We start from the raw sequence: 23,841 nt of genomic DNA, 5'->3' as shown, positions 1-23,841 counted from the left end.
TTCAGGCTGACTGAATGAATCAAGAAATAAAATCATGTCAGGCAGTAGTAGCACAACCTTTAATTCCAGCACTGAGGAAGCAGAGGCAGATGGATCTCTGTGAATGAGGCTAGCCTGTTCTACAGAGCAGGTTCCAAGATAACCAAGGCCAAACAAAGAAACCCTGTCTCTAGAAACATATTAATAATAATAATAATAATAATAATAATAATATATTCATCTATCTGTTGTCTATGAGCAACTATCTTAGATTTAAAGATAGGCACTTACTAACTCCCCCTTCTCTCTTATGATTCCCTGCACTGTGCCCAAGTTTTGGTTATGAGTCTCAGCATCTGCTTTGAAACACTGCTAGGTAGAGTCTTTCAGAGGCCTTCTGTGGTAGGCTCCTGTCCTGTTTCTTGTTTTCTCCTACATCCAATGTCCATCCCATTTGTCTTTCTAAGTAAGGATTCACCAACTTACCCTGGGTCCTCTTTCTTGTTTATCTTCTTTAGGTGTATAGATTTCAGTATGTTTATCCTATCTTATAGGTCTATATAAGTGAGTATATACCATGTGTGTCCTTCTGCTTTTGGGATACCTCACTTAGGATGGTCATTTCTGGTCCCACCATTTGCCTGCAAATTTCATGATTTCCTCATTTTTAATTGCTGAGTAGTATTCCATTGTGCAAAAGTACCACAATTTCTGTATCCATTCCTCAAATGAGGGACATCTAGGTTGTTTCCAGGTCCTGGTTATTACAAATAAAGCTGCTATGAACATGGTTGAGCAAATATCCGTGTTTTGTACTTCAGCATTTTTTGGATATATGCCTAGGAGTGGTATAGCTGGATCTTGAGGAATCACTATTCCTAATTGTCTGAGAGGACAGGAGCTCCATAAGGACCAAATATCTCTGGGCACAGGGGTCTTTCATGAGACTGTTTCTCCAGGTAAGGACCATGTATGGATATAACCTAGAACCCCTGCTCAGACGTAGCCATGGTAGCTCAGTGTCCAATTGGGTTCCCTAGTAAGGGGAACAGGAACTATTTTTGACAGGAACTCAATGGCTGGCTCTTCGACACCCCTGTCCCCGAGGGAGGAGCAACTTGCTAGGCCACAGAAGAGGACATTGCAGCCAGGCCTAAAGAGACCTGATAAGCTAGGGGCAGATGGAAGGGGAGGAGATCCTCCCCTATCAGTGGACTTGGAAAGGGGCAGGAAGGAGATGAGGAAGGGATGGCAGGATTGGGAGGGAATGAGGAATGGGGCCATGGCTGGGATACAAAGTAAATAACCTGTGATTAATAAAAAAATATATAAAAATTATTGTAAAAAAGAATATAGCTTCTATGAATATTAAAAAAATAAATAAAGATAGGCACTTATATAGAGTAAAGAATAGACAAAATACTCCAATTAAATGACACTAGGAGTCAAGTAGGCATTGTTATGCTAATATCTGACAAAATAAACAAAAATGATGTAGAAGAAATGAGGAAAAATACTTCACTGTAATCAGAAAACAGCTAACCAGAACACATTATTATTATAAACATATATTCACCAAATTCTGGTGCATCCAATTGTATAAAAAGTGTACTACTGGAATTAAAGACACACACTAACACCAACACATTGGTATTAGCTCATTTCAATACCCTAGTTTCAATACCCTATTTCTCATAGAAATATCAAATTTAAATGACATCATCTATGAAATGAACTTAACAGATGCCTATAGAATATTTCACCCAAACACCAAAGAATATAAAGTCTATTAAGCTACGCACACAAGCTTCTCTAAAATAGATCATATTCTGGGACACAAAACAAATCTGGACAAATTCTGAAAGATTTAAATAACTCAGTGTATCCTGTATGACCATAATATAATAAAACTTAAAATCAACTTCAAACACATCTCTAGGAAATACACAAATTACAGAGATTAAACACATTACTGAATGATAAATGGGTCAAAGAACAAATCAAGACAGAAATGAAAAAGATTTCCTATAACTAATACAACACAACACAAAAACCTGGAGACACATTAAAAATAATCCTACATGACAATTTTATAGCTCTAAGTACTACATTACAAAAAAAAACAGCTAAAGTACAGATCAATGACTTAATAGTACAACTCAAACATTTGGAAAAATAAAGAGAAACCAAACCCAGATCCAGCTAATGGCAAGAAATAGTAAAACTCAAAGTGGAAATTAATGAACTAAAATAAAACAACACCAGGAATCAACAAATAAGAATTGTGGCTTTTTTGAGAAGATAAACAAGATTGACAGGCCCTTGGCCCAACTAAACAAGTGAGGTAACCCAAACCTGAAAAGACAACTGTCACCTGAGGTTCCTGGCTCAAAATCTCAGATATGAGTATATAATCTGGAGTAACAGCATAAAAAATGGGGGAAAAGACCATTGTGAGGAGAGCACTAGAGAGAGAAATAGCAACAGAGGGGAAATCGCAGGGTTCAAGCAATGTAAAAGAGTAAATAGGAAAAACAGAGGACTTTAAACACAGAGGAGAGGAAGGAGACAAATAGAGAAGGAGGATGGAGGGACTATTAATTATCCACTTAAAAATACCTATGATACATTTAAGTAATAAATATGTGCTTATATACATACATACATACATATATAAATACCATACAAATATACATAATTTAAATGAAAATTTCCCATCTGTGCTGACAATGCTCCTCCCAAAAGCCCTAGGTTATCTAACAAAAATCCTGACACCAGGCATGAGAAGCCCTCTTTTTGTGTTGTCAGTCAGGATTGTCTAAGAAGCTCCCCAAACATTAAAGACTATTTCTGATGGCATTGTTTGCCTTCAAGAGGTGGAAGATATATCTCTATTGCTGAAGAGACCATGTGCTTCAGACACAGGACCTTAAGATGTGAGCTGGAACTGACCTGAGAGCCTCCTCCCTGAGGACTAGCTTTTGTTGTACCAGAAGGCAGTATGCAAGCTTCCAAGGGAGGGAAGCAACCAATTCTTCACAGCTATGATATCTATGAACCACAGCAATGACCAGCGTGACACAATACCTCTAACTGTGTAATGGTGACGTTTATACCTTAATGGTAACCAACCATCTCTAATTGGACATAAGTTCCACTCAACAAGAGGGAAGACATGACTGGTACTGGAAACCTAGCCAAGTTCTCAGGGCTTGCAAAGCTTGGATGTTGAAGAACAACCTCCACTGTACTAAACTACTGTACTAAACCAGCATAATCCCTAACTACATTCTACATATCTGTCCTTGTGCCCACAGACTATTTCTACCCTCATCAAAGAAACTTCTCTTTGCAACAGAGGAAAACTATTACAGAAAACTGAAACTGATCAAAATTAAGAATTGTGATGCCTAGTCCCAACTGACACATCTACAACATGACTGGTTGGCCTAAGGCTCAGAGATCACTGTAAGGAAAAGGATGGGAAAGATTCTAAGAGCCAGAGCCAAGTTTTACTGATGTTCTGTCTTCTGGAAATGTCAGAGAATCTACACCCATGAAGTCTCACTAAGAAAGTTTCCTAAACATGACCTCAACAAGATTCACACCAATGGACATGCTAATGTGGACAAGCTGAAGCTCAGGAAGCTTCAACCACGAGGAAGAAGGTCAGGCAACTAAGGATGCTAAGACAGGGATTAATACTCTTCCCAGGGAAGAGCACACCAACTGTTATACAATGACAAATGGTCAGCACTCTGTGTGTGCAACATTGTATGGACTGAGCACGTTGCATATGCATATGTGTGTGAGAGTGTGTGTGTGTGTATGTATGTGTGTATAAAACATGTAAAGAAAAAGGTCATAAATTCGATTGAGAGCAAGGGGAGTTCATGGTAGAAGTTGAAACAAAGACAAGGAAGGGAGAAAAATATAATTGTTTTACACACACATATGTGTGTATACATATATTCCAAAATATATAAATACACCTGAACGGTTTGTCCAATGTTACTTGTGTGTGTGTGTGTTTCTACCTTCTGTTCAATAAAAAAAGCTCTTAATTAATGCCAAGGTATTTATTCCACTACTGTAAACTTAGGGTAATAGTGACCTGTTGGTTGTTTTCTTAGTTCAAAGGCATATTTTTTCTTTTGTGTTCTATGTCATAGTTAAGGATCCATTTTCAAATCTAAGGTCTTAAAGATTACCTGTTATGGTTTCATTCTTGAACTGTCATTGATCTACTTTGAGCTATATTTTTTTATCCTATCTCTCTTATCTTTAATTTTTAAAACTTTTTTGAGATTAAAATAAAATTACATTATTTCTCACCTTTCATTTTCTTTTTACACTCCCTTCCATCTATCCCTCCATCTACATTTTTCTCATTTCTCTTATTTTGAGACAGGATCTCAAGTTCCCAGTCTGACCTTAAATTTAGTATGTAGCCAAGGCTGCCCGTGAATTTCTTCTGCCACCACCTACCATGTATTGAGAATACAAACATGAACAACCTTGCTCTGTTTGCACAGTGCTGGGAATACAGCCCAAGATCTTACGAATGTTTATGTTATACAATGCATGTTTATGGCATATCAACATTCTAGCAGCTAAGCTACATTCCTACCCTGCTTTGTCTACCTGTTGCATGAGAGTCAATCAGCTCTTTTGGAATCTGTGAGTGGATATTTTTCATCACATTAAATTTTTTTTTTCAAGAATGAGATATGTAGAAGCATAACTATCCAGCACACAGTGAGTTTAAATCTAACCTGTGCAAGCAAAGACACTATTTAAAAACCAAAACCAAAAACAGGAGGCACATTTTTAAAACCCAGGAAAAAGTCATATTTAATGTTTACCTAAAAATGCACATATAATTTATGTAAGTATAGGTGTACATATAAACATAACTGAAGTGAAGTTATGCCACCAGAGGTGAAATGCCATGAAAAAAATAAAGTCCAAGTGCAAGGTATAAAAATTTCTCTTCGCATTGTGGTCAGGAGATCCTTCCCTCCAATATAACATAGGCTTTTGCTGTTTCCTTTGGTTGCCTCCCAGAATTTGATGACAGGATCCTTTTACTCAAGACACCACATATTTCAAGCTCAAGACATGAAAGAATCTAGAACTGACCTTGGAAGCCTCTTCCCTAAAGACTAACTCTCTCTCTCTCTCTCTCTCTCTCTCTCTCTCTCTCTCTCTCTCTCCTCATTAAACTTGTTTTAATGGGTCTCAAAATTCTGTGACAGATTTTTGGTCAAGTTGTGTCCATTAAAAAGTACTGATTTTGAAAACTAATAACTTAAAACTGCCACACACACACACAAAGGTCCAGGAAACATTCTTCTTTTCTTCTGAAGGTTTTACGATGCATTGTTATCATTAACCAGTATTTTACAATTAAACTTAAATGGCCAATTGAGACAAACAGTTCTGAGACCATTCTTTCACCACTGATTAAGACAAAGAAAACAAACAAACAAACAAGATTAACTCTCACAGTATCCAAAGGTGCTATGAAAGCTGTCAAGGGAGAAAAGCAATTCACTGTCCTACCCAGCCACAAAGCCTATGAACCATAACAATGACCAGCATGGATGGTATATCCTATGGTATATTAATGGCTTTTTGTATCTTGGAGGTAACCAACACCTACCCAATAAAATAAAAAGGCTGCTCAGGAATAGTAAATTCATGTCTGCTACCATAAACCTAGCTAACTTCCTGTGGCTGGTAAAGTCATGGACCCTGAAAGACAGCCTACTCTTGCCATTTGCTAAACAAGTGTAATTTCTACCTGCATTCTGAATACTTGTCCTTATATCCACAGATAAGTGTAGCTGTTGATCTGCATCAAAGAAATCAAAGAAGCTTCTTCTTTCTTTTTCTTTTTCTTTTCCTTTTGTGTGTGTGTGTGGTTTTTGGAGACAGGGTTTCAATGCATAGCCCTAGCTGTCCTGGAAATCACTCTGTGGACCAGAATGTCTCAAATTCACAGAACTCTGTCTGCCTCTGCCTCCCAAGTGTTGGGATTAAAGGTGTATGCCACCACCACCTGTCAAAGAAGCTTCTTTTTCACAAAAGATTATACCGTAAGTCCACAACTGGACAAAATCTAGAGAACAAGCTACCATGTGGAGCCCACCCCAATTGATATATATATATAAAACTGCTCTTATACCCAAGGCTCATGGAACATGGTAGGAGAGGGGAAAGGAAGCTTGTAAGAGCCAGAGGATCAGAATATCTGCTATGAGATAGTGAGTTCCATACATATGACTAGAAAGCTACACCATAAAATCTCAACAATGTGGTTGCCTAAGCAAGGCCTATACAATGACAACACCAGTTAAAAACAATATGGGTAGTCCCACCCCTAGATGAAGAGCTATGTATGCTTAGTGGACGCTGAGGGGGAATTCAGCTTCTCCACAGACAATGCCCAGCAGGTTATCCAATCCCAAGCGGTCAGGCCTGAGCACATACATATACAAGCAACACTAATAGACTCAGCAGTTTGTATTTATATATGTGTTTATATATACAGATATGTAGACTAGGTTGACAGGGAACTGGGGAACAATAGTAGGTGTTGGAGGGAAGAGAGCATGGCATAGAAAGTATGTAAATACAGCACTCATGTATAACATTGTCAAAAATATAATGAAATAAATGTAAGTAAAAACAATAAAACAGGCAAACAAAATAAACAGAGAGAGAAAAAGAAGGAAGGAAAAAAGAAATAAAAAGGAAAAAGAAAGATTGAAAGCTCATGAGGCCTCAACCCTACACAAAGAACTATAAAAACCTAAGGGATGCTAATGATGGGAAAACCAGTCTTCCCAGGGAAGAGCATGCCAGTTGGTTATGTCCTAACAAATGGTCAGTCCTTAAGTCATATATACAAGTAGTAGTATTCAGACTGAGCCAGTATTTAAGTATTGAGAAATGTATACACATAATTAGTATACAAGTATATTAGAAATATATATACACACATGTATGTATATATGTCAATATCAATATCAACAACTAATTTTAAAAACATGCCATGAATCTGAAAGAGAGCAAGGACGGGCATATGGAAAGGCTTCGATGGAAGATAAGAAAAAAGGACATGATATATTTTATAGTTTCAAAAGTAATTCTTAAAAAGAAAAAGGACAGGGCTGGAGAGATGGCGCAGTGGTTAAGAGTGCTTTCTGCTCTTCCAAAGGACCAGGGTTCAATTTCCAACACCCACATGGCAGTTCACAACTGTTTGTGATACCAATTTCAAGGGATCTGACATCATCACATCAAATGCACATAAAATAAAAATTAAATAAATTATTAAAAAGAATAAAAAAGTCTTTAAAAAAGTTAAAAAAAGAAAAAGGACTATACAGACAGAGCAAAGAATACTTGAGCATATAGCATGCTGCTAAGAAAAATAAAAGTTCTGCTACTAACAATAACAAAATTTAAAAATTAAATATTTGCCAAGGTATAAAGACTGAGAAATTAACTGAATGAAAGATAGTAAAGTCTAGGAGCTGAAAAGATGGCTCGGCAACTAAGAGCTCCTGCTGTTCTGCAGAGGACCACAATTAGGTTCCCAACACCCACATTAGGCAGCTGAAACAACCTGTAACCACAGCTCCAAAGAATCTGACACTCTCTTCTTACCTCTGAGGGCAACTAAACATACAAGCACAGGAAAACAGACAATTAAATAAATATATTTTAAAAAACATCATTTTAAAGTCTATCCTGAAAACTATCAAACACGCTTAGAAGAAGACATAATTATTATTTATGCAGATTAAATGTCTTCTGTGGAGAAGCCATTTCCTCCTCTGGGCAGCGAGAGTGCAGAAGGTTCTCCAGCATCATCTTACATACAACGCCCCATTAACCAACAACAAGCAACTCAAGCACCCTTCTGAGTACCTTGAGAGATGAAACTATGGTGGCAATATTTTCCTAGTGTTCTCTGAGTTACTTGAAACCCATTCTAGGATTCAGGACCTTATACACTGCCTCAAACAGTAAGAGTATTCAGATCTCTCCTATCGAGGCACATCCATGGCTTGTGTCTGAGAAGTTTCACTCATCTAACACTCAAAATGAGAAACCACAGAGTCAGCCAGACCGCTTGTGAAAGCACAGGGATACCTGGTAACTGGTTCGTCCCTGAGACCTCAAGAGACTGCAGGGCAGGCAGGGTGAGAAGCAGCTCCTGTTCTGCTGTGCTGAGCTCCAGCCTGCACAGGGAACACTTGGTGACAGAGGTCTTATTCAGCTCCAGAGCTGGGTGGATGCTTTCAAGAAAGCCATTGCTGTTGGACAAGCAGAGCTCAATATTCTGTGAAGCTGAGAAGACTTCCATTAGGACCTGGAGCAGTGCTTGGTCTGCTGGGCCCATCTCAGCCACTGCAACTTCCAACCTAGGGATCTTGTGTGGCTTGGGTGACAGTTTCCAATAGCCAGAATTTATTTTGGGTAGATGGCTACGTTGGTTATTCATTTTATTGAAAAAACTGTATACATTCTCTTGATTTTTAGCTAAATTTTCTGCCCATTCCTTCATATGTACAAAGGCAGATGCATAGTCCTCATCTATAGTTGGTGGCTGTAATGTTTCATAACACTTTTTCATGACTGAATAACCTACATTAGGTGACATTTTATTTCCATTCATGGAGACTTTTATACTTGCCAACAGTAATAGGCTTTCTGGGTGGTCCCTAAAGTACTGGAAATTCAATACTTTTAAAGCCAGTTTTCTCCCTCGAAGGAATTGCAAAATCAATGGAGAACATGCAGAAACTGTGTTGCTTTCATAAGCAAAGTTTAGAGCAAGTCTCAATAAATTTTCTGAAAAATTTGAAGACAAAGCTTCAGGAGAAAAGTGCCACAATTCTTTAATTGACTGTGTTATAAAAGAAGGTTCTGCTCCATGCTTTACATGATCCTCTTCTTCAGACATGTTCTCCAGCGACTCTTTCTCATCCACCAACTGAAGCAAATGAGACACAACTTCTGGCCCTGCCTTTGATGAAGGGTGGCTGGAGACATACTTCAAAAAGTTGTTGTAGGTGGTCAGAGCCTTCAAGGGTGAGTTAATTTGTCTCAAATAATGAATTCCCAGGTCTTGCTCTTCCTGCCTGTCTGAACCCAGGAGTTGAGTCAGCCTCATGGCAGCAAGAAATTCTTGGAAAAGAGGACTTAAAAACCGGTAGACTGGTCTCAGTCTCTGGGCAGTGAATTTGCTCATCAAGCAGGCAGTCAGGTCTTCATCTTCATCCACACCAGCCTCTGTGAGGTCATCATTGTTGAACTCAAAGCATGAAGAAAAACGCCCTCTCAATGCCAGCTGCCCACATGAGGACACAGTGGCCTTGAGGGCCTCAGCTGCAGCTTTGTACTTTAAGGACAGGTACTTCATATAGGACTTGAAAACTGCCACATCATGAAAGGGCTGGTCAGAAGGATTTTGAAACAAGTCAGTACAGACTGCTGCTACGAAGAGAGGAGTTTTGTGAATTCCCCTTAAATCCTCATTCTTTCCGAAATAAACCATAAACTCTTGCAGAAGTGTTATACTCTGTGACAAGACCTTCCTTAACACAGAGACTGTATTATAGAAAGGAAATTCTTTGATCTCTAGAACTGTATCCAGGTGTGGACGGATGGACTTGGCCCTGTTTGTATGGACAGCGATCAATAAGCAGGTTCGTGACAAGTAGTTTTTTGTAATCAGTGTCTCTAGGGCTTGGGGGAGTGAGTCCATCCCATTATAGTCATCCAACAGGAACAGCACCTGGTGTTTTAACTGCTGGATGCTGCTGCTTAGGCATGCTTCATTAACACAGCCTCCTGCCTCTAGAAGTTGGGCACAGATGATGCTGGCCAGACCCTGGTCTGGTCTGGTGGAACTAAGGGAGAGGTAGAAGACCAGCTGGAACCTGTTCAACAGGGGACAGCACCCTGATGCCCAGAGAAAAGCTATTTTCTTCAGGAAGGTTGTCTTCCCACTGCCAGCTTCCCCCTCCACACACATGACTGAGCTGAGATTAGCAAAGACCTCTGGGATTGTCAGGGCCCCTTGCACTGGCCTGCTGATGTGCTTTGCAATGATGGACACATCACAGCCAAGCAAGTGGTCAGTGCCTTGGCTAGAGCACACCTCTGGCAAATTCATGTGGCGGAAAGTGGCTTTGGTGTAGGCGCCTCGCAGCTGCTCACTCAGACTCTTTGCCTCTTGAAACCACTGGGCTTCCCTCAGAGCCAAGCCTGTGGAGAGAAGGGAGGCAGAGGAAGATGTACCTTCACACCTCTTTGATTGCTTTGCTTGTCTGCTAAGAGTGGATTAGGACTCTCCTCTCCTTCCCATGACCCCCCTCCATACCCTAAGACCCTCTCATCTTTCCATAGCATCAGTGTGGGGTACTATGTCTATTCCTCTCATTTGACAGGGACTTGGATATCCTGGCACCATAATTTCCCTTTAGGATCTCAGGAGACCAGCCTGCTGCATGATGCCTTTAACACTGGCTGCTTTGGATCTGGCATGAGGACTGGTGTCTGTAGTCCTGCATTCAGCCTCAAGATGCCATAGGAGCGCTCTCTCACCCACAGCTCCCTTCACCTCAGTGCTCTCCTCTAGGAGCTCCTTGGACAATTATAAACACACTTTCCTGTCCAAAGCCCATGTACAAATACACAGAATCCCATGTGCTTTCAAGTTCTCACCGGCCTTGGTGGGATGAACTGGGTCCTCCTGATTACTTTCACTTGTGATTTCCTCGAAAGAGAAATCCTTTATTAAATTAAAATTTGCATGATAGTGAGACATTATGTTATCATTGAGAACCCAATGTCTTCTAGACTTCACTATGTTTGTGGCATGTATCTTACCAACTGAACAACATTTCTAGCCCTTGCAATGTCATTTTGAAATTCGCAAATACTGTACACATATCACTTCATCCCAGAGTTGATTATATTTTCAGTTTTCAACCTCTTTTCTTCATTTTTTTCTGGTTTGTTTGCTGTCGGGTTTTTTGTTTTGTTTTGTTTTTAGAGATGGGGTTTTATAGTATAATCCAGGCTGATCCTGAACTCACAGCCATCTCCTTGCCTCAGCTTCCAGAATGCTATATTGTAGACATGAGCCATGATTCCCAGATTTGCTTTTGCTTTGTGGGAAGGCAATCATAGCACACCTACCAAACAACTGCAGCATGCAGCAGTTGGTATGCCCATTGAATTCGTAGTTGTGTCTTCTGTTGCAAAAATAGATTTCCTGATTTACTACTTGGCATTTGGTTTGGCTCACAAAGCATATTCATGGGCCAGAAATATGTCTCAGTCCTAGAGTGCTTGCCTAGCAAAAAAGGGTCTTGGTTTAAATACAAGAAACAACATCAAAAGTCAAATCAGCTGGACATGGGTGCAGACAGTTGGAACCATAGCATTTTTAAGGCCAAGGCAGAGATCAAAAGTTCCAGGTCAGGTTTGGCTACACAGAAAATTCAAGATCAGCCTAAGCTGAAAATCTGAAAATCTGTCTCAAGCAAAAGTCCAACTAAAAAAAATGACACATTTGTTTAAGGTTCTAAAGTTCTAGCAGAAAGTCGAGCCTACTGCCCTGCAGGAAAAGGGCAGATGGACTGTTTAGTCTACGTTTTAATCAAGTCGAAATCTAAAAGGGTCTCAAGCGTCTGAATCTTCTGGGAGAAGGGCTCATTGTTCAGTGTGAAGCCCCATTTATAGCTATCATGTGACAGTTGCTTCTTAGATTCTCATGGACTGTATTTAATTATGATATATTTACAGTTGACAATCACAGATCAACCCCACAATGATGTGTTGCTGAGTCAGAGAAGGGGCAGGGCTCATTACCATGGCTTCAAGAAGTGCATGGTGGCTCTCAAGGGCTGGAATCACTTCTGCAGAGGACTTCAAGTTTTGAAGAAATACACAACTATGCAAAGAAGATAAAAGTCATGAAATGGTTCCATGCAGTTAAGTGTCTGTATTAGGTTTATGGAGAACATGAAGATTCAGGACCAGGAGTGAAACAGAAAGTGAACATTTTCAGTGACTCTGTCAGTCTTGCATCCTGTATAACCTTCAGTTTCTGGGTCCCAATAACGATGCATGTGGTTTGTAAAGTAATGGTGAGGATATTGGGGGAGTGTGTTGGGGTGAGAACAGAGTTAGTGCCTGTCCGTGAAACCACCTAAAACAATCAGAAAGAATAGAAAATAGTGACACAGCACTGTGGGTGCAGAGGCAAGAGGATAACTAGGGCTCGCTGGATGCTAACAGGTTCAGAGAGAGACCCTGCTTCAAGGGAACAAGAGGTTGACATAAAGGAGAGGAGAATCCCTGTCTCCCTTTGGCCCCATGTAGAACACACATTGCACACACAAACAAACATTACCTAAGTGAAAAAGGTAAAAATAAATAAAAATTCACAGATTAAAATATGACAAAACTCTATAGAGTCATGGAAAAAGAACAACAAGGGACATTAAAAGATACTAAACAAAGTGTACAATTAAGAATTTAGTTAACAGTAATTTTTAACCATTTCAACTTTTGTCAAACTGTCAGAAACAAACCCACAAGATCCAAGTGTGCCAACTACATGAAATTCACTTTAAGATAAAAACATAGATATCACACAAATAAAATTTTTGAGTAGATATCCAGAGTTTAGAGATGGCACAGTTGGCAAATGCTTGCTGGGCAAACATGGAGACTGGGCTCAGAGCTCCAGCACCTGTGTAATAGCGAGGCAATAGGGACAGTGTAAACTTAGTGCCTGAGAAGGAGAGACAGAAAGACCGAAGGGGCTCACTAACCAGCCAGTAAGTCTCATTGGCCAGCTCCAGGCTTACTGAGAGACCTGTCTCACAAAATAAGTTGGACAGAACTACAGACCTATTTCTGAATACACAGAGCATGTTGCTTTCAGGATAGAGAGGAGCTGACTCAGAATTTCCTCCCTGCTGTCTCCCTGTCACAGTACTGGAAGAGGTTTTTCAGTCTGCTGATGGAGGAAGGCCACCTGCATTCTACAACATCACCATCATGCCAGACAAGATGAGGCCAACGGTGAAGAGTGGCCTGAATCTTTGGGGATAACCAACTGCTTTTGAATTGGACTTGAGGCTGTTTCACAGATGCTCTGAACCTGGTCAATCTTGGTGTGGTGGTGCAGGCCTGTAAATCTCAGCACTTGGGTCTCAAAGACAGGTAGACCTCTGGGTCAAAGGCCAGACTGATCTACATAGCAAAGTCAGAACAGAAAGGGCAACACAGTGAGACCCTATTTCAAAAAGGCAAAAAAAAAAAAAAAAAGAAAGAAAACAAAAACCTAAATTAAATCTGGTCAAAAGCACATGGCCCAAAAACTCTCTAAAGGTCTTAGCAGGGAAGGGTCTAGGAATACTATCTGGCTTAATGGACATCCTGTCAAAATTCCTTCTAAATATTTATGTTCCTATGCAAGGAATGCTGCTGCTTTGATCCTTGGCTACATAAGCTTCTCACTGTAGTAAAGAGAATAATTGGTTATTGAGTGCCATACATGAGATGTCTATGTCAACCTCACACCAAGGCTCTGGGAGCATCTGATGGCACAGCCATATCCATTGGAAATAGCAAAAGTCATGAAGCCTGCACAGCTGTTTGACACAGCTCTAGCAAAGAAGAGCCAAATGCTGCAATCATTTTCATTCTTTCCCTCTTTTGTAGGTTTTTAGGATAAATGTGTTTTATTGGGGGGGAGAATCCTTTCTGCATTATGATTTTTTCTGTCTTTTCCTGAGAAAATTATGTCAGAGTTATTTCCATTTAGGAAAAATAACATTATTTGGCCACTGTTTTGAAGATTTCCTTATGCTTTGGAGATCACTGAGCACAGATTAGCACATAAACTAGCAATTCTTTTATGAGGCCATTACTACAGGAATCTTTTGTGGATATCTGCCTTTAAGCAAACTCAAACAGTATGATTGGTATAGGGGAAACAAAGATAGCTGACAAGCTCTGACTGGCCAGAATACCAGGTAACAGATCAAGGCCTCCCTTTACAATACACTTAGAACTCTCTGAAAATGTAGTTTAAAGATAGGGGGTCATACAGAGTACACCCCTGGAGGAAGAGAACTCAGTAAATAAGACAGATTGACTAAAATAACTTGTTCCTAGTTTATAGTGTAGATGATGACACAAGTAGTAAAAGGAGTTGTGTATTAATATTTGTTCTTCATTAAAAAGAAAGTTCAGGTGTTTTCTGTTTCTCTGGAGTGCCTTAAATCTACAAGAACCACCAGCCTAAAAGCAGGATGTTATATAAGAAATGTGTTTGCTTTGGATAAGACAATCTTTAGATTCTGTGACTTGGAGTTATAAGGCTTATAATAAAGATAAATTTGCTCTGTTTATATTTTCTAATCATGACTGAAGTTGTAACACTTCATAATGAAAAATCAAACAAATCTTCTGTACTTCTTGGACATGTTAGTCTGTCATTAGTCTGTCTTTGTTTTCTGAAACCTGGGTAATAAAGAAGCAATCTCATTGCTAGTCAATCAGAACTGCAAAATTCCCCTGAGCACCTCTCCTGACTCACTCCTCTCTCCCTCGCCAATTATTTCCTCTGCACACTACTCTCTGTTGCTCTCGTTCATCCATAAGCCCTGATCAAAGTGGCAGAGCTTTCTGAGCCACGGTTTGGAAGCCTGTTCTTTTTTAAAAAGTATTTTATTCTTTGGAAATCACAGATGTGCGTACAATGTATGTGGATTATATCAACCCCCACTGCCTTTCTTCAGTTTCCCCAGACTCCTCCTAAAGTCAGGTCGCCTCCCAGCTTCATATCCTCTTTTAACTGAATTCAATTAGTGCTGCTCATGGGTGAGTGGACACAGGGCCATCCAGCAGAGCTCAGGAAACCTCAAGGCCCAAGGCTGAACAAGTGTCAACAGCTCCCCTCCTACAGGTGGGGCTTGGCTTGGCTGGATTTGGCACAGGCTTGTATGGATAGGCAACCACAGCAACTGTGAGTTACTGAGGGAAGGACCCTGCTGTGCACAAAACAAGACAAACCCAAGCTGTCCTCTACAGCCTCTGGCTCTTCTGACCTCTTGGATCCCTGTTCTGCAATGGCCCCTGAGTTTGGGAGGAGGAAGTGTACCCTCAGAAATGAGCACACCCTGTCACTCACTGTCTCCACTTTGACCTTGTTGTAAGTCTCTGGAATTCTGTTCTTGTTAAGGTCTGAATTTATGTTCATTCCAGACTCCCATTAGCAACTGAGAGCCCTGGGGTGTCCCAGAGAGACACTTGGAAGAAAGGATATGGTCATTGTTGCCAATTGTAAGTTTACATCTTGCTGTTGTCTATCTAAAAAAAAGCTGGGGCTAAAGAGATGGCTCAGTGTTCAAGAGCTCTGGCTGCCCTTCCAGAAAGCCAGAGCTCAATTCTCAGCACCCACATGGCAGCTCATAACTGTCTATAACTCCTGCTCCATGGGATCTGACTTCCTCACACATGCAGACAAAACACCAATGTATAAAATAAAAATGAATAAGGTAAAACAAAACAAAACTTGGGTGTGGTGGAACATGCCTGTCATCCAGCACTTGGGAAGGGGGAGGCGGCAAGATAAGAGTTTAAGGCCATCCTCCCTAAACACTGAGTTTGAGGCCATCCCGAGTTATCTGGCACTCTGTCTCAAACACCCCTCTACCAGCTGACCGGCCCCCCAACAAACATAGCAGGCAAGCCAATCAATTATGGTAGCACATGGCTGTGCATCATGAGAGTAAGGCAAGAAGATGTGAGTTCAAGGAAAATCTGAGCTATACTGCAAATCAAGATCAGCTACACATTAAATTTTTAATTTTTTTTTTTTCTGAAACAGGTTTTCTCTGTGTAGCCCTGGATTCCTGGGACTCACTCTGTAGACATACTAGGATTCTGTCTTAAACAATGTGAGGGCTGGAGCAGTAGTTCAGTGGCAAAGTGCTGCTTCTCACTCATGACATTCTGGATTTAACCTTCTGTCCCCTTCCACACACATACACCAGACATAGAACTAAAACAAAAAGAAGCAACAAACAACTGAAGAAGAACAGGCAAAGTTGAAGGTTCATGTAGATGTGTGTGTGCTTTTGTTTGGTAAAAGGACTGTGAACTGAAAATCAGGACTGTGTTTGCCCCTGGATGAGGAGGGCAGCATCCTCAGGACAAGGGAGTGGCAAGGTGGCCTCTGAGGCATTGAGAGACCTTGACTTCTTGACTTTAGCACTCAGCTCCTAGGCTTTATTGTTATTGTCCTTTCAACCAGATACGTAAGTACAGTAGATACGCATTACGTATGCTAGTTTTAATTATAATAAAACAAAGTTTGTTGATAGATTCTAGAATAAGTCTTAAGTACAACCAAAATGTCTCCCAACTTGCCACACAGGGTTTAAGAAGAAGACCCTGACATTCTCAACTATTTTCTACATACTCCTAAAGAAAAAAGAAAAAAAGTGAGGCCTGAAAATGTCTCAGTGGGAGAACAGTCACTACTCCCGTGGAGGACTTAGGCTTGCTTCCCAAAACCCATATCAGGCAGTTCACAGCCTCCTGTAACTCAGTTCTAGGATATTTGATGCCCTTGTTCTGATCTCTGTGGGTACCAGGCATGCAAGCAGTGCACATATATACATGCAGACAAAACACCCAAAAATCAAATACTTTAAAAAGTAACTAAGAGAAAAAGAAAAAAGTGACCACTGCTGTCACTCATCTTCTAACTTCAAAATGAAATGGATTATCTATCTTTGTATTTATTTATTTATTTATGGCAAGGATAAGTCTTGCTATATATCCCTGGGCTGGCACAAAACATATGATTTTAGAAGGAAGAGAACTAAGAAGAGCTATAGAGAGATAAGAGAATGTAATGGGAGGATAGTGGTGAGCATGATTGTAGTAAACTGTAATATATATAATATACGTAAAACATAATGTAAATATATATATATGCAATGTTATTGTATGTATTAATGCACACTAAGAAAACATTTTTAAGGAATATTTTAAGTGATTCAGATACTATTAGCATCCTATCTCAAGTCCAGATGGTTATTGAAACCTTTACATTTAAATGTTAATAATTAAACTTAAATCAATTTAGAACACTTTTAGGTATGTGTTGGATGGAAAGAAAACACACTGGTGGACCTGAACACAGACTGCAGCTGCACCAACAGTTGCAGATTTTCCTGCCTTCCAAGGGAAACCGGATCAAAAGACTCTTATTTCTTAATAACAAGTGCTGGATTTTAAAACAGATCAATGTTAGGGTAATTCATATTAAAGCATTTAATATAAAACAAAACGAGGTTTTTCTTCATTCAGCTTCCTGAGAGCTAGGAAGTCATGTGTCAACCACCTTGCCCAGAAATACCCACTTTTCAATCTGCACATATTGATATTTATCTTTGAAAATTCTAATTACTACATAATAACAAATTTCATTTTGCAAGTGGACCTTTCTATGGTTTTCTTATGTAGAAGAGGAATAAAAATACATTTGAAGATTTGTGGAGAGCTGAGAGAATGCAATCGCCATTACGAGATGGCGCCGACATCCAGCTCTGGCCCTAATGAACAATAATAGAGTGCGTGTGCAAGTTGCAAAAGCGCGCCAAGTCACTGTCTAGCCCGGGGACGTTACTTCCCAGTCCGGGGAGCCACACGGGGCAATGGGCAAGCAGCCAACCAGCGGAGTACACGCCGCCATAGGGTGTATTTAAGCAGCACCATTCTGGTGGTTATCGTCTTCCTCTATTCATTGTAATAAATGCTTGCTGCAGAAGGATCCTTGTGTCCGCGTGCATTCTTGCTGGCGAGACAATTATGCGGGTCACAACTGGTGCCGAAGCCCCGGGACGCCGGGCAGCCTTTGATTGCCAGCCCTGAGGAGACCCCTCGCGGGGAGGATTCAGAACTGCAGCACCAAAGGGTAAGTTCTGAGAGGCAGCTCATCTTAGAGAGATATCGCCCCATTTAATTGTCCCAGTTGCTCTTGCGTTTGTTTTGATGGCTTTAGCGATTTTTCTTTTGGTATTCATTTTGTTTCCATAAAGACTGGTGCTAAAGTGTTTTGTCTCTGTGGGACATCGTTAGACTGACGTACATAAGCCGCAGTGTCCCCTCCCTGTGTCAGTTTCTCTCGTAGATAAGGGAGCAACATGGGAGCTTCACATTCGGTGATCACGGCGCTTCAGTTGCTTTTAAAACAGCATAAATTAAAGCTTTCAAAAAGAACGTTGAAAGGGTTTATTATGGAAATTGATCGCATCGCTCCCTGGTTTGCATGTTCAGGGTCGCTGACGCTTGCTTCCTGGGATAAGCTAGAAGCTGATTTATGGAGGGCAGAAGAAAATGGAAAGCTAAAAGCTGGAGCTAGGTCATTGTGGATTTTAGTAAAATCTTGCTTAGAAGATGAAAAATGCCACCCATCTGTAGCAGCTGGCCAAGGGGTGTTAGAGGAATTACAAGACAGCATGTCAGAAACAGAACGGAATAAAAGGTTGGGGGCCCTTAAGAAAAAAGAAAAAGACGTCTTTAAGAAAAAAGACCCTTCTGCGGATGTTAAAACCGCAGAAGCGAGAAGTAAAGGAAAGGATGCCCTGGGAGAGAAAGGTGAAAAGGGGAGTAAAAATCCAAAAAAAAAGGCCTCTTTATCTGATAAAAGAATTGGAGGCTTTGGGACTTGATAGCTCTGAATCTGAGCAGCTAAATTCCTCCGAAGGGTCAGATTTAGAGGTAGAAGCGGCTCGCTATGAGGAGCAGAGGCACCACCCTGAGGAGCCACTGTTAACACCAGATCGAGAACAAAAGAGGGGAGGAGCTGAAATTCGCGGGGCTTTCTCATTAACCCCTAATGCTCCTCCACCTTATGTTGAGAGACACGGTTTAGATTCCTTCTTTTCAAAAAGGGATAAAAGGAAGCTTTTGCAGGCCTTCCCTGTATTTGAGGCCGCGGAAGGAAACCGTGTTTATGCACCGGTAGAATATCCCCTTGTTAAAGAACTTGCTGAATTGGTTAACAAATATGGGGTAGATGCTAATTTTACGATCATGCTGCTTGAAAGACTTGCTAGCGTGGCCATGACCCCAAATGATTGGCAAAATACCATAAAAGCTGCTCTCCCTAGTATGGGACAGTACTTAGAATGGAAAGCCTTGTGGTATGATGCTTCCAAAACTCAGGCAAGGGCCAATGCCCATGCAGAAGACAATCAGCGGCAATGGACCTTTGATTTGCTAACGGGGCAAGGTCAGTTGGTTCATGATCAGACAAATTATGATTGGGGGGCATATGGTCAGATCTCTGCTGCCGCTATTAAAGCATGGAAAGCCCTTTCAAAGAAGGGCAAGGCCGGAGGACACCTGACAAAGATTATACAAGGCCCTCAGGAGTCATTCACAGATTTTGTTGCCAGAATGACAGAAGCAGCAGGTAGAATATTTGGAGATCCGGAGCGAGTTAGGCCAATGATAGAACAGCTGGTATATGAAAATGCTTCCCCAGAATGTAAGACAGTCATTACTCCTAGAAGGAACAAAGGGCTAACAGATTGGATAAAAGTTTGCCGAGGACTCGGAGGCCCACTTACCAACACCGGCCTGGCGGCAGCCATAATACAAAGCAAGAACCGCCCAAGTTCTGGAAACAATAAAGTTTGTTTTAATTGTGGCAAAATGGGTCATTTAAAAAGAGACTGTCGTGTGTCTGTGCAAAAGAAAGTTCCTGGACTTTGCCCTAAGTGTAGAAAAGGCAATCACTGGGCTAATGAATGTCGTTCAGTTAGAGATATTCAGGGAAAACTTATCCAGCATGAAACCCCCCCTAATGAGAGGAATGAGAATATTCCAAAAAACGGGTCTCAGGGCCCCAAGTCTCAGGGCCCCAACAAATATGGGACACAGGCAGACAACAGGAGGGTTTATCCAGCTGTAGAGCAACAAGAGGATCAGCAGGGCTGGACCTCCGTTCCACCTCCCAATTCTTATTAATGCCACACATGGGGGTGCGACCTGTCCTAGTGGAGTTTGAAGGCCCCCTGCCTGAAGGAAGTGTCGGTCTTATTTTGGGTCGCTCCTCTCTCACTTTAAAAGGACTTATGGTCCATCCTGGAATATTAGATCAGGATTTTACGGGACAGCTCCAGGTGCTTTGTTCCTGCCCCCAAGGCGTATTTTCTATTTCTCCTGGAGATAGGATTGCTCAATTAGTCCTCCTCCCAAGCCTTCATGACTGTTTTCCATCTACCGGAACACCAAGGGGCACAAAAGGACTCGGTTCCACAGGAACAGATTTTGCTCATTTGGGAGTTGATCTTAAAACTATACCTACCCTACAACTACAACTAGAAAGGAAAAGTTTTACTGGTATTTTGGACACAGGGGCTGATAAAAGCATTCTCTCTTCCACCTGGTGGCCTAAGGCGTGGCCTGTTACACAATCATCCCACTCCTTACAAGGGTTGGGATATGAGGCCAGCCCTGCGGTTAGTTCACGTTCCTTGATGTGGCAAGCACCGGAAGGTCAAACAGGAAGTTTCATACCATATGTTCTTCCTCTCCCTGTCAATCTCTGGGGAAGAGATATTTTGCAGGATTTAGGATTGGCATTGACCAATGAGTACTCTCAACTAGCGGTTGATATAATGAAAAGGATGGGTTATAAGGAAGGAAAAGGCCTTGGTAAACAGGAACAAGGGAGATTACACCCGATTTCACAGGAAAGTAATACAGGGAAACAAGGCCTGGGTTTTCATTAGCTGCCATTGAGGGTTCCATGCCCATATCTTGGCTCACAGAGGAAGCCGTATGGGTTCCTCAATGGCCCCTTTCCTCTGAAAAGCTGGAAGCCGCTACAAGGCTGGTTAAAGAACAGGTACAGCTTGGTCATTTAGAACCATCTACTTCCCCCTGGAATACACCCATTTTTTGTTATAAAAAAGAAATCAGGAAAATGGAGGCTTCTCCATGATTTGAGGGCTATTAATACACAGATGCGATTATTTGGAACAGTGCAATGAGGCTTGCCTCTGCTTTCAGCCCTGCCTAAGCAATGGAGAATTATAATAATAGACATCAAGGATTGTTTTTTTCTCCATTCCATTGTGCCCACGAGACAGACAGAGATTTGCCTTTACCCTACCTGCTGTTAATCATCGTGAGCCAGACAAAAGATATTAATGGAGAGTTCTACCTCAAGGCATGGCTAATAGCCCCACCATGTGTCAATTGTATGTGCAGATGGCTCTTGAACCAGTTAGACAGCAATTTCCTTCCTTGTTACTGATTCACTATATGGATGATATTCTCTTGTGCCATGAGGAGTTAGCCATCTTGCAAGATGCGTATCCTTTGTTGCAAAAAACCCTGCAACAATGGGGATTGCATATTGCCACTGAAAAGGTCCAAATTTCAGAAGTAGGTTCCTTTCTAGGGACTGTTATTTATCCGGAACGAATAGTTCCTCAGAAAATAGAAATTCGCAGGGATCATTTGCATACCTTAAATGATTTTCAAAAGTTATTAGGTGATATAAATTGGCTTAGGCCATTTTTAAAGATTCCTTCTGCTGAATTAAAACCCCTATTTGATATTTTGGAAGGGGATGCTCATATTTCTTCACCCAGAGCCTTAACACCGGCTGCAAGCCGCGCCCTGCAAGTGGTAGAAGACGCTTTACAAGATGCCCAATTAAAACGTGTAGATGAAACTAAGACCTTTGACCTGTGTGTCATTAAAACTAAACATTTACCAACTGCTGTATTATGGCAAGATGGACCCTTATTGTGGGTTCATCCCAATGCTTCTCCTGCAAAAATTATTGAATGGTATCCAGATGCAGTTGCTCAACTTGCACTTCGTGGGTTAAAAGCAGCCATTACATACTTTGGGAAGGAGCCAAAGTTCTTAATAGTGCCTTATACAGCTCATCAAGTTCAGGTATTGACTGCTACCTCTGATACTTGGGCGGTGCTAGTTACCTCCTTTAGTGGTTTGATTGATAATCATTATCCTCGACACCCTGTTTTGCAATTTGCTTTAACTCAAGAGGTAGTCTTCCCGCATGTAACGTCCCAGGAACCACTTCGGGATAGACTGGTAGTTTATACAGATGGGTCAAAAACAGGAGTAGGAGCTTATGTCGTTAATAATAAAGTTGTTTCTAAGCAATATCATGAGACCTCGCCTCAAATTTTAGAATGTTTAGTAGTGCTAAAAGTTTTGGAAAAATTTCCAGGTCCCTTAAATATTGTTTCTGATTCTAGTTGTGTGGTAAATGCAACCAAAATCTTAGAGGCTGCTGGATTGAATAAAGCATCTAGCAAGCTTGCAAAATTTTTTCAAAGGATTCAGTTTGCCTTAATTACCAGAAGATCCCCTGTTTTTATTACACATATTAGGGCTCATTCCGGTCTACCGGGGCCCATGTCCCATGGAAATGACCTGCCAGATGGAGCCACAAAGATGATTGCATTTGCCCTCCTTTCAAATTTAGAATTGGCTAAGGAGTTTCATAAAAAATTTCATGTTACAGCTGAGACATTGCATCATCGATTTGACATAACTAGAAAAGAAGCTAGAGATATTGTTACCCAATGTCAAAATTGCTGTCAGTTTTTACCTGTGCCTCATGTTGGGATTAATCCCAGAGGAATCCGTCCGCTACAGATGTGGCAAATGGATGTTACTCAGATTTCATCTTTTGGCAAACTACAATATTTACATGTTTCCATTGATACTTGCTCTGGAGTTATGTTTGCTTCTACCCTGACTGGAGAAAAGGCAGCCCATGTTATTCAACATTGCTTGGAGGCATGGAGTGCTTGGGGAAAGCCCAAAATTCTAAAAACTGATAATGGGCCAGCCTATACTTCTCAAAAATTTGGACAGTTTTGTCATCAAATGGGAGTGACCCACCTAATGGGTCTCCCATATAACCCTCAAGGACAGGGTATTATTGAACGTGCTCATCGAACTCTAAAATCCTACTTAATAAAACAAAAAGGGGGAGTTGAGGAGGCTCTGCCCTCAGTGCCACGAGTGACTGTTTCCTTGGCACTCTTTACTCTCAATTTTTTAAAGTTGGACAGTCAGGGCCACTCGGTGGCTGATCGTCACTGCTTAGAGCCTGATAGGCCTAAGGAAATGGTCAAAAGGAAGGATGTCTTGACTGGTCAGAGGAAAGGCCCGGATCCTATTTTAATAAGATCCAGGGAAGCTGTCTGTGTTTTCCCACAGGAAGAAAACAATCCATTCTGGGTACCGGAGCACCTCACGCGAAAGCTCGCGGCAGCTGAAGATGATCCTCCAATGAATATACCTGCAACTAATTTCAGTTCTTGCTTGGATCCTTCTAAATCAGGTTCCTAGTATTGTGGGGGTACAACGTTGGGCCATTTTGTCTGCAGTCCCGAAGCCTATGCCGGTCAGACATAATTCATTGACTTTCCCAAAATTCTTCTCATCCAATAAAGATTTAGGCCTGCCTTATTTGCCTTATGATGAGACTGAGGCATCATTAGGGGAAAGCCATGACTTTCCAGAAGCTGGCTCCCTTTGCTTTCAAATCGAGGATTCCATAGGAGATTGTGTTCGGCTTACCAAAAGGATTCTTGGGTCATTTGGCTATAAGGATTGGGATTGGGAAGTTATGTCCCAAAAGGAAAGGGGTAGTAAGGACGCCATCGATATCTATTATACCTTTTCGCATAAGGTCACCTGGATAAACGGTTCCTTTTTAGGACCAAATTTTTTAGATAAAGA

The 23,841-nt window shown here is 41.1% G+C and overlaps 1 protein-coding gene across 1 annotated transcript in view; it reads right to left on the bottom strand.

The window, feature by feature from the left end:
* Positions 1 to 23,841, bottom strand: part of LOC132646048 (baculoviral IAP repeat-containing protein 1a-like) — an 85,272-nt gene that overhangs the window by 13,058 nt on the left and 48,373 nt on the right. Inside the window, exons 9-11 of the mRNA XM_060385629.1 lie at positions 11,878 to 11,959; positions 10,726 to 10,777; positions 8,146 to 10,266 (exon numbers count right to left, since the gene is read on the bottom strand). Coding sequence (XP_060241612.1) covers positions 8,146 to 10,266; positions 10,726 to 10,777; positions 11,878 to 11,959 — 2,255 coding nt within the window. The remainder of the gene's footprint in view (positions 1 to 8,145; positions 10,267 to 10,725; positions 10,778 to 11,877; positions 11,960 to 23,841) is intronic.

Source organism: Meriones unguiculatus, chromosome 6 (genome assembly GCF_030254825.1).
Source record: "Meriones unguiculatus strain TT.TT164.6M chromosome 6, Bangor_MerUng_6.1, whole genome shotgun sequence".
Lineage (NCBI taxonomy): Eukaryota > Metazoa > Chordata > Mammalia > Rodentia > Muridae > Meriones > Meriones unguiculatus.
Note: the sequence above shows the minus strand (reverse complement) of the source record. Positions and strands in the feature narration are given on the sequence as shown.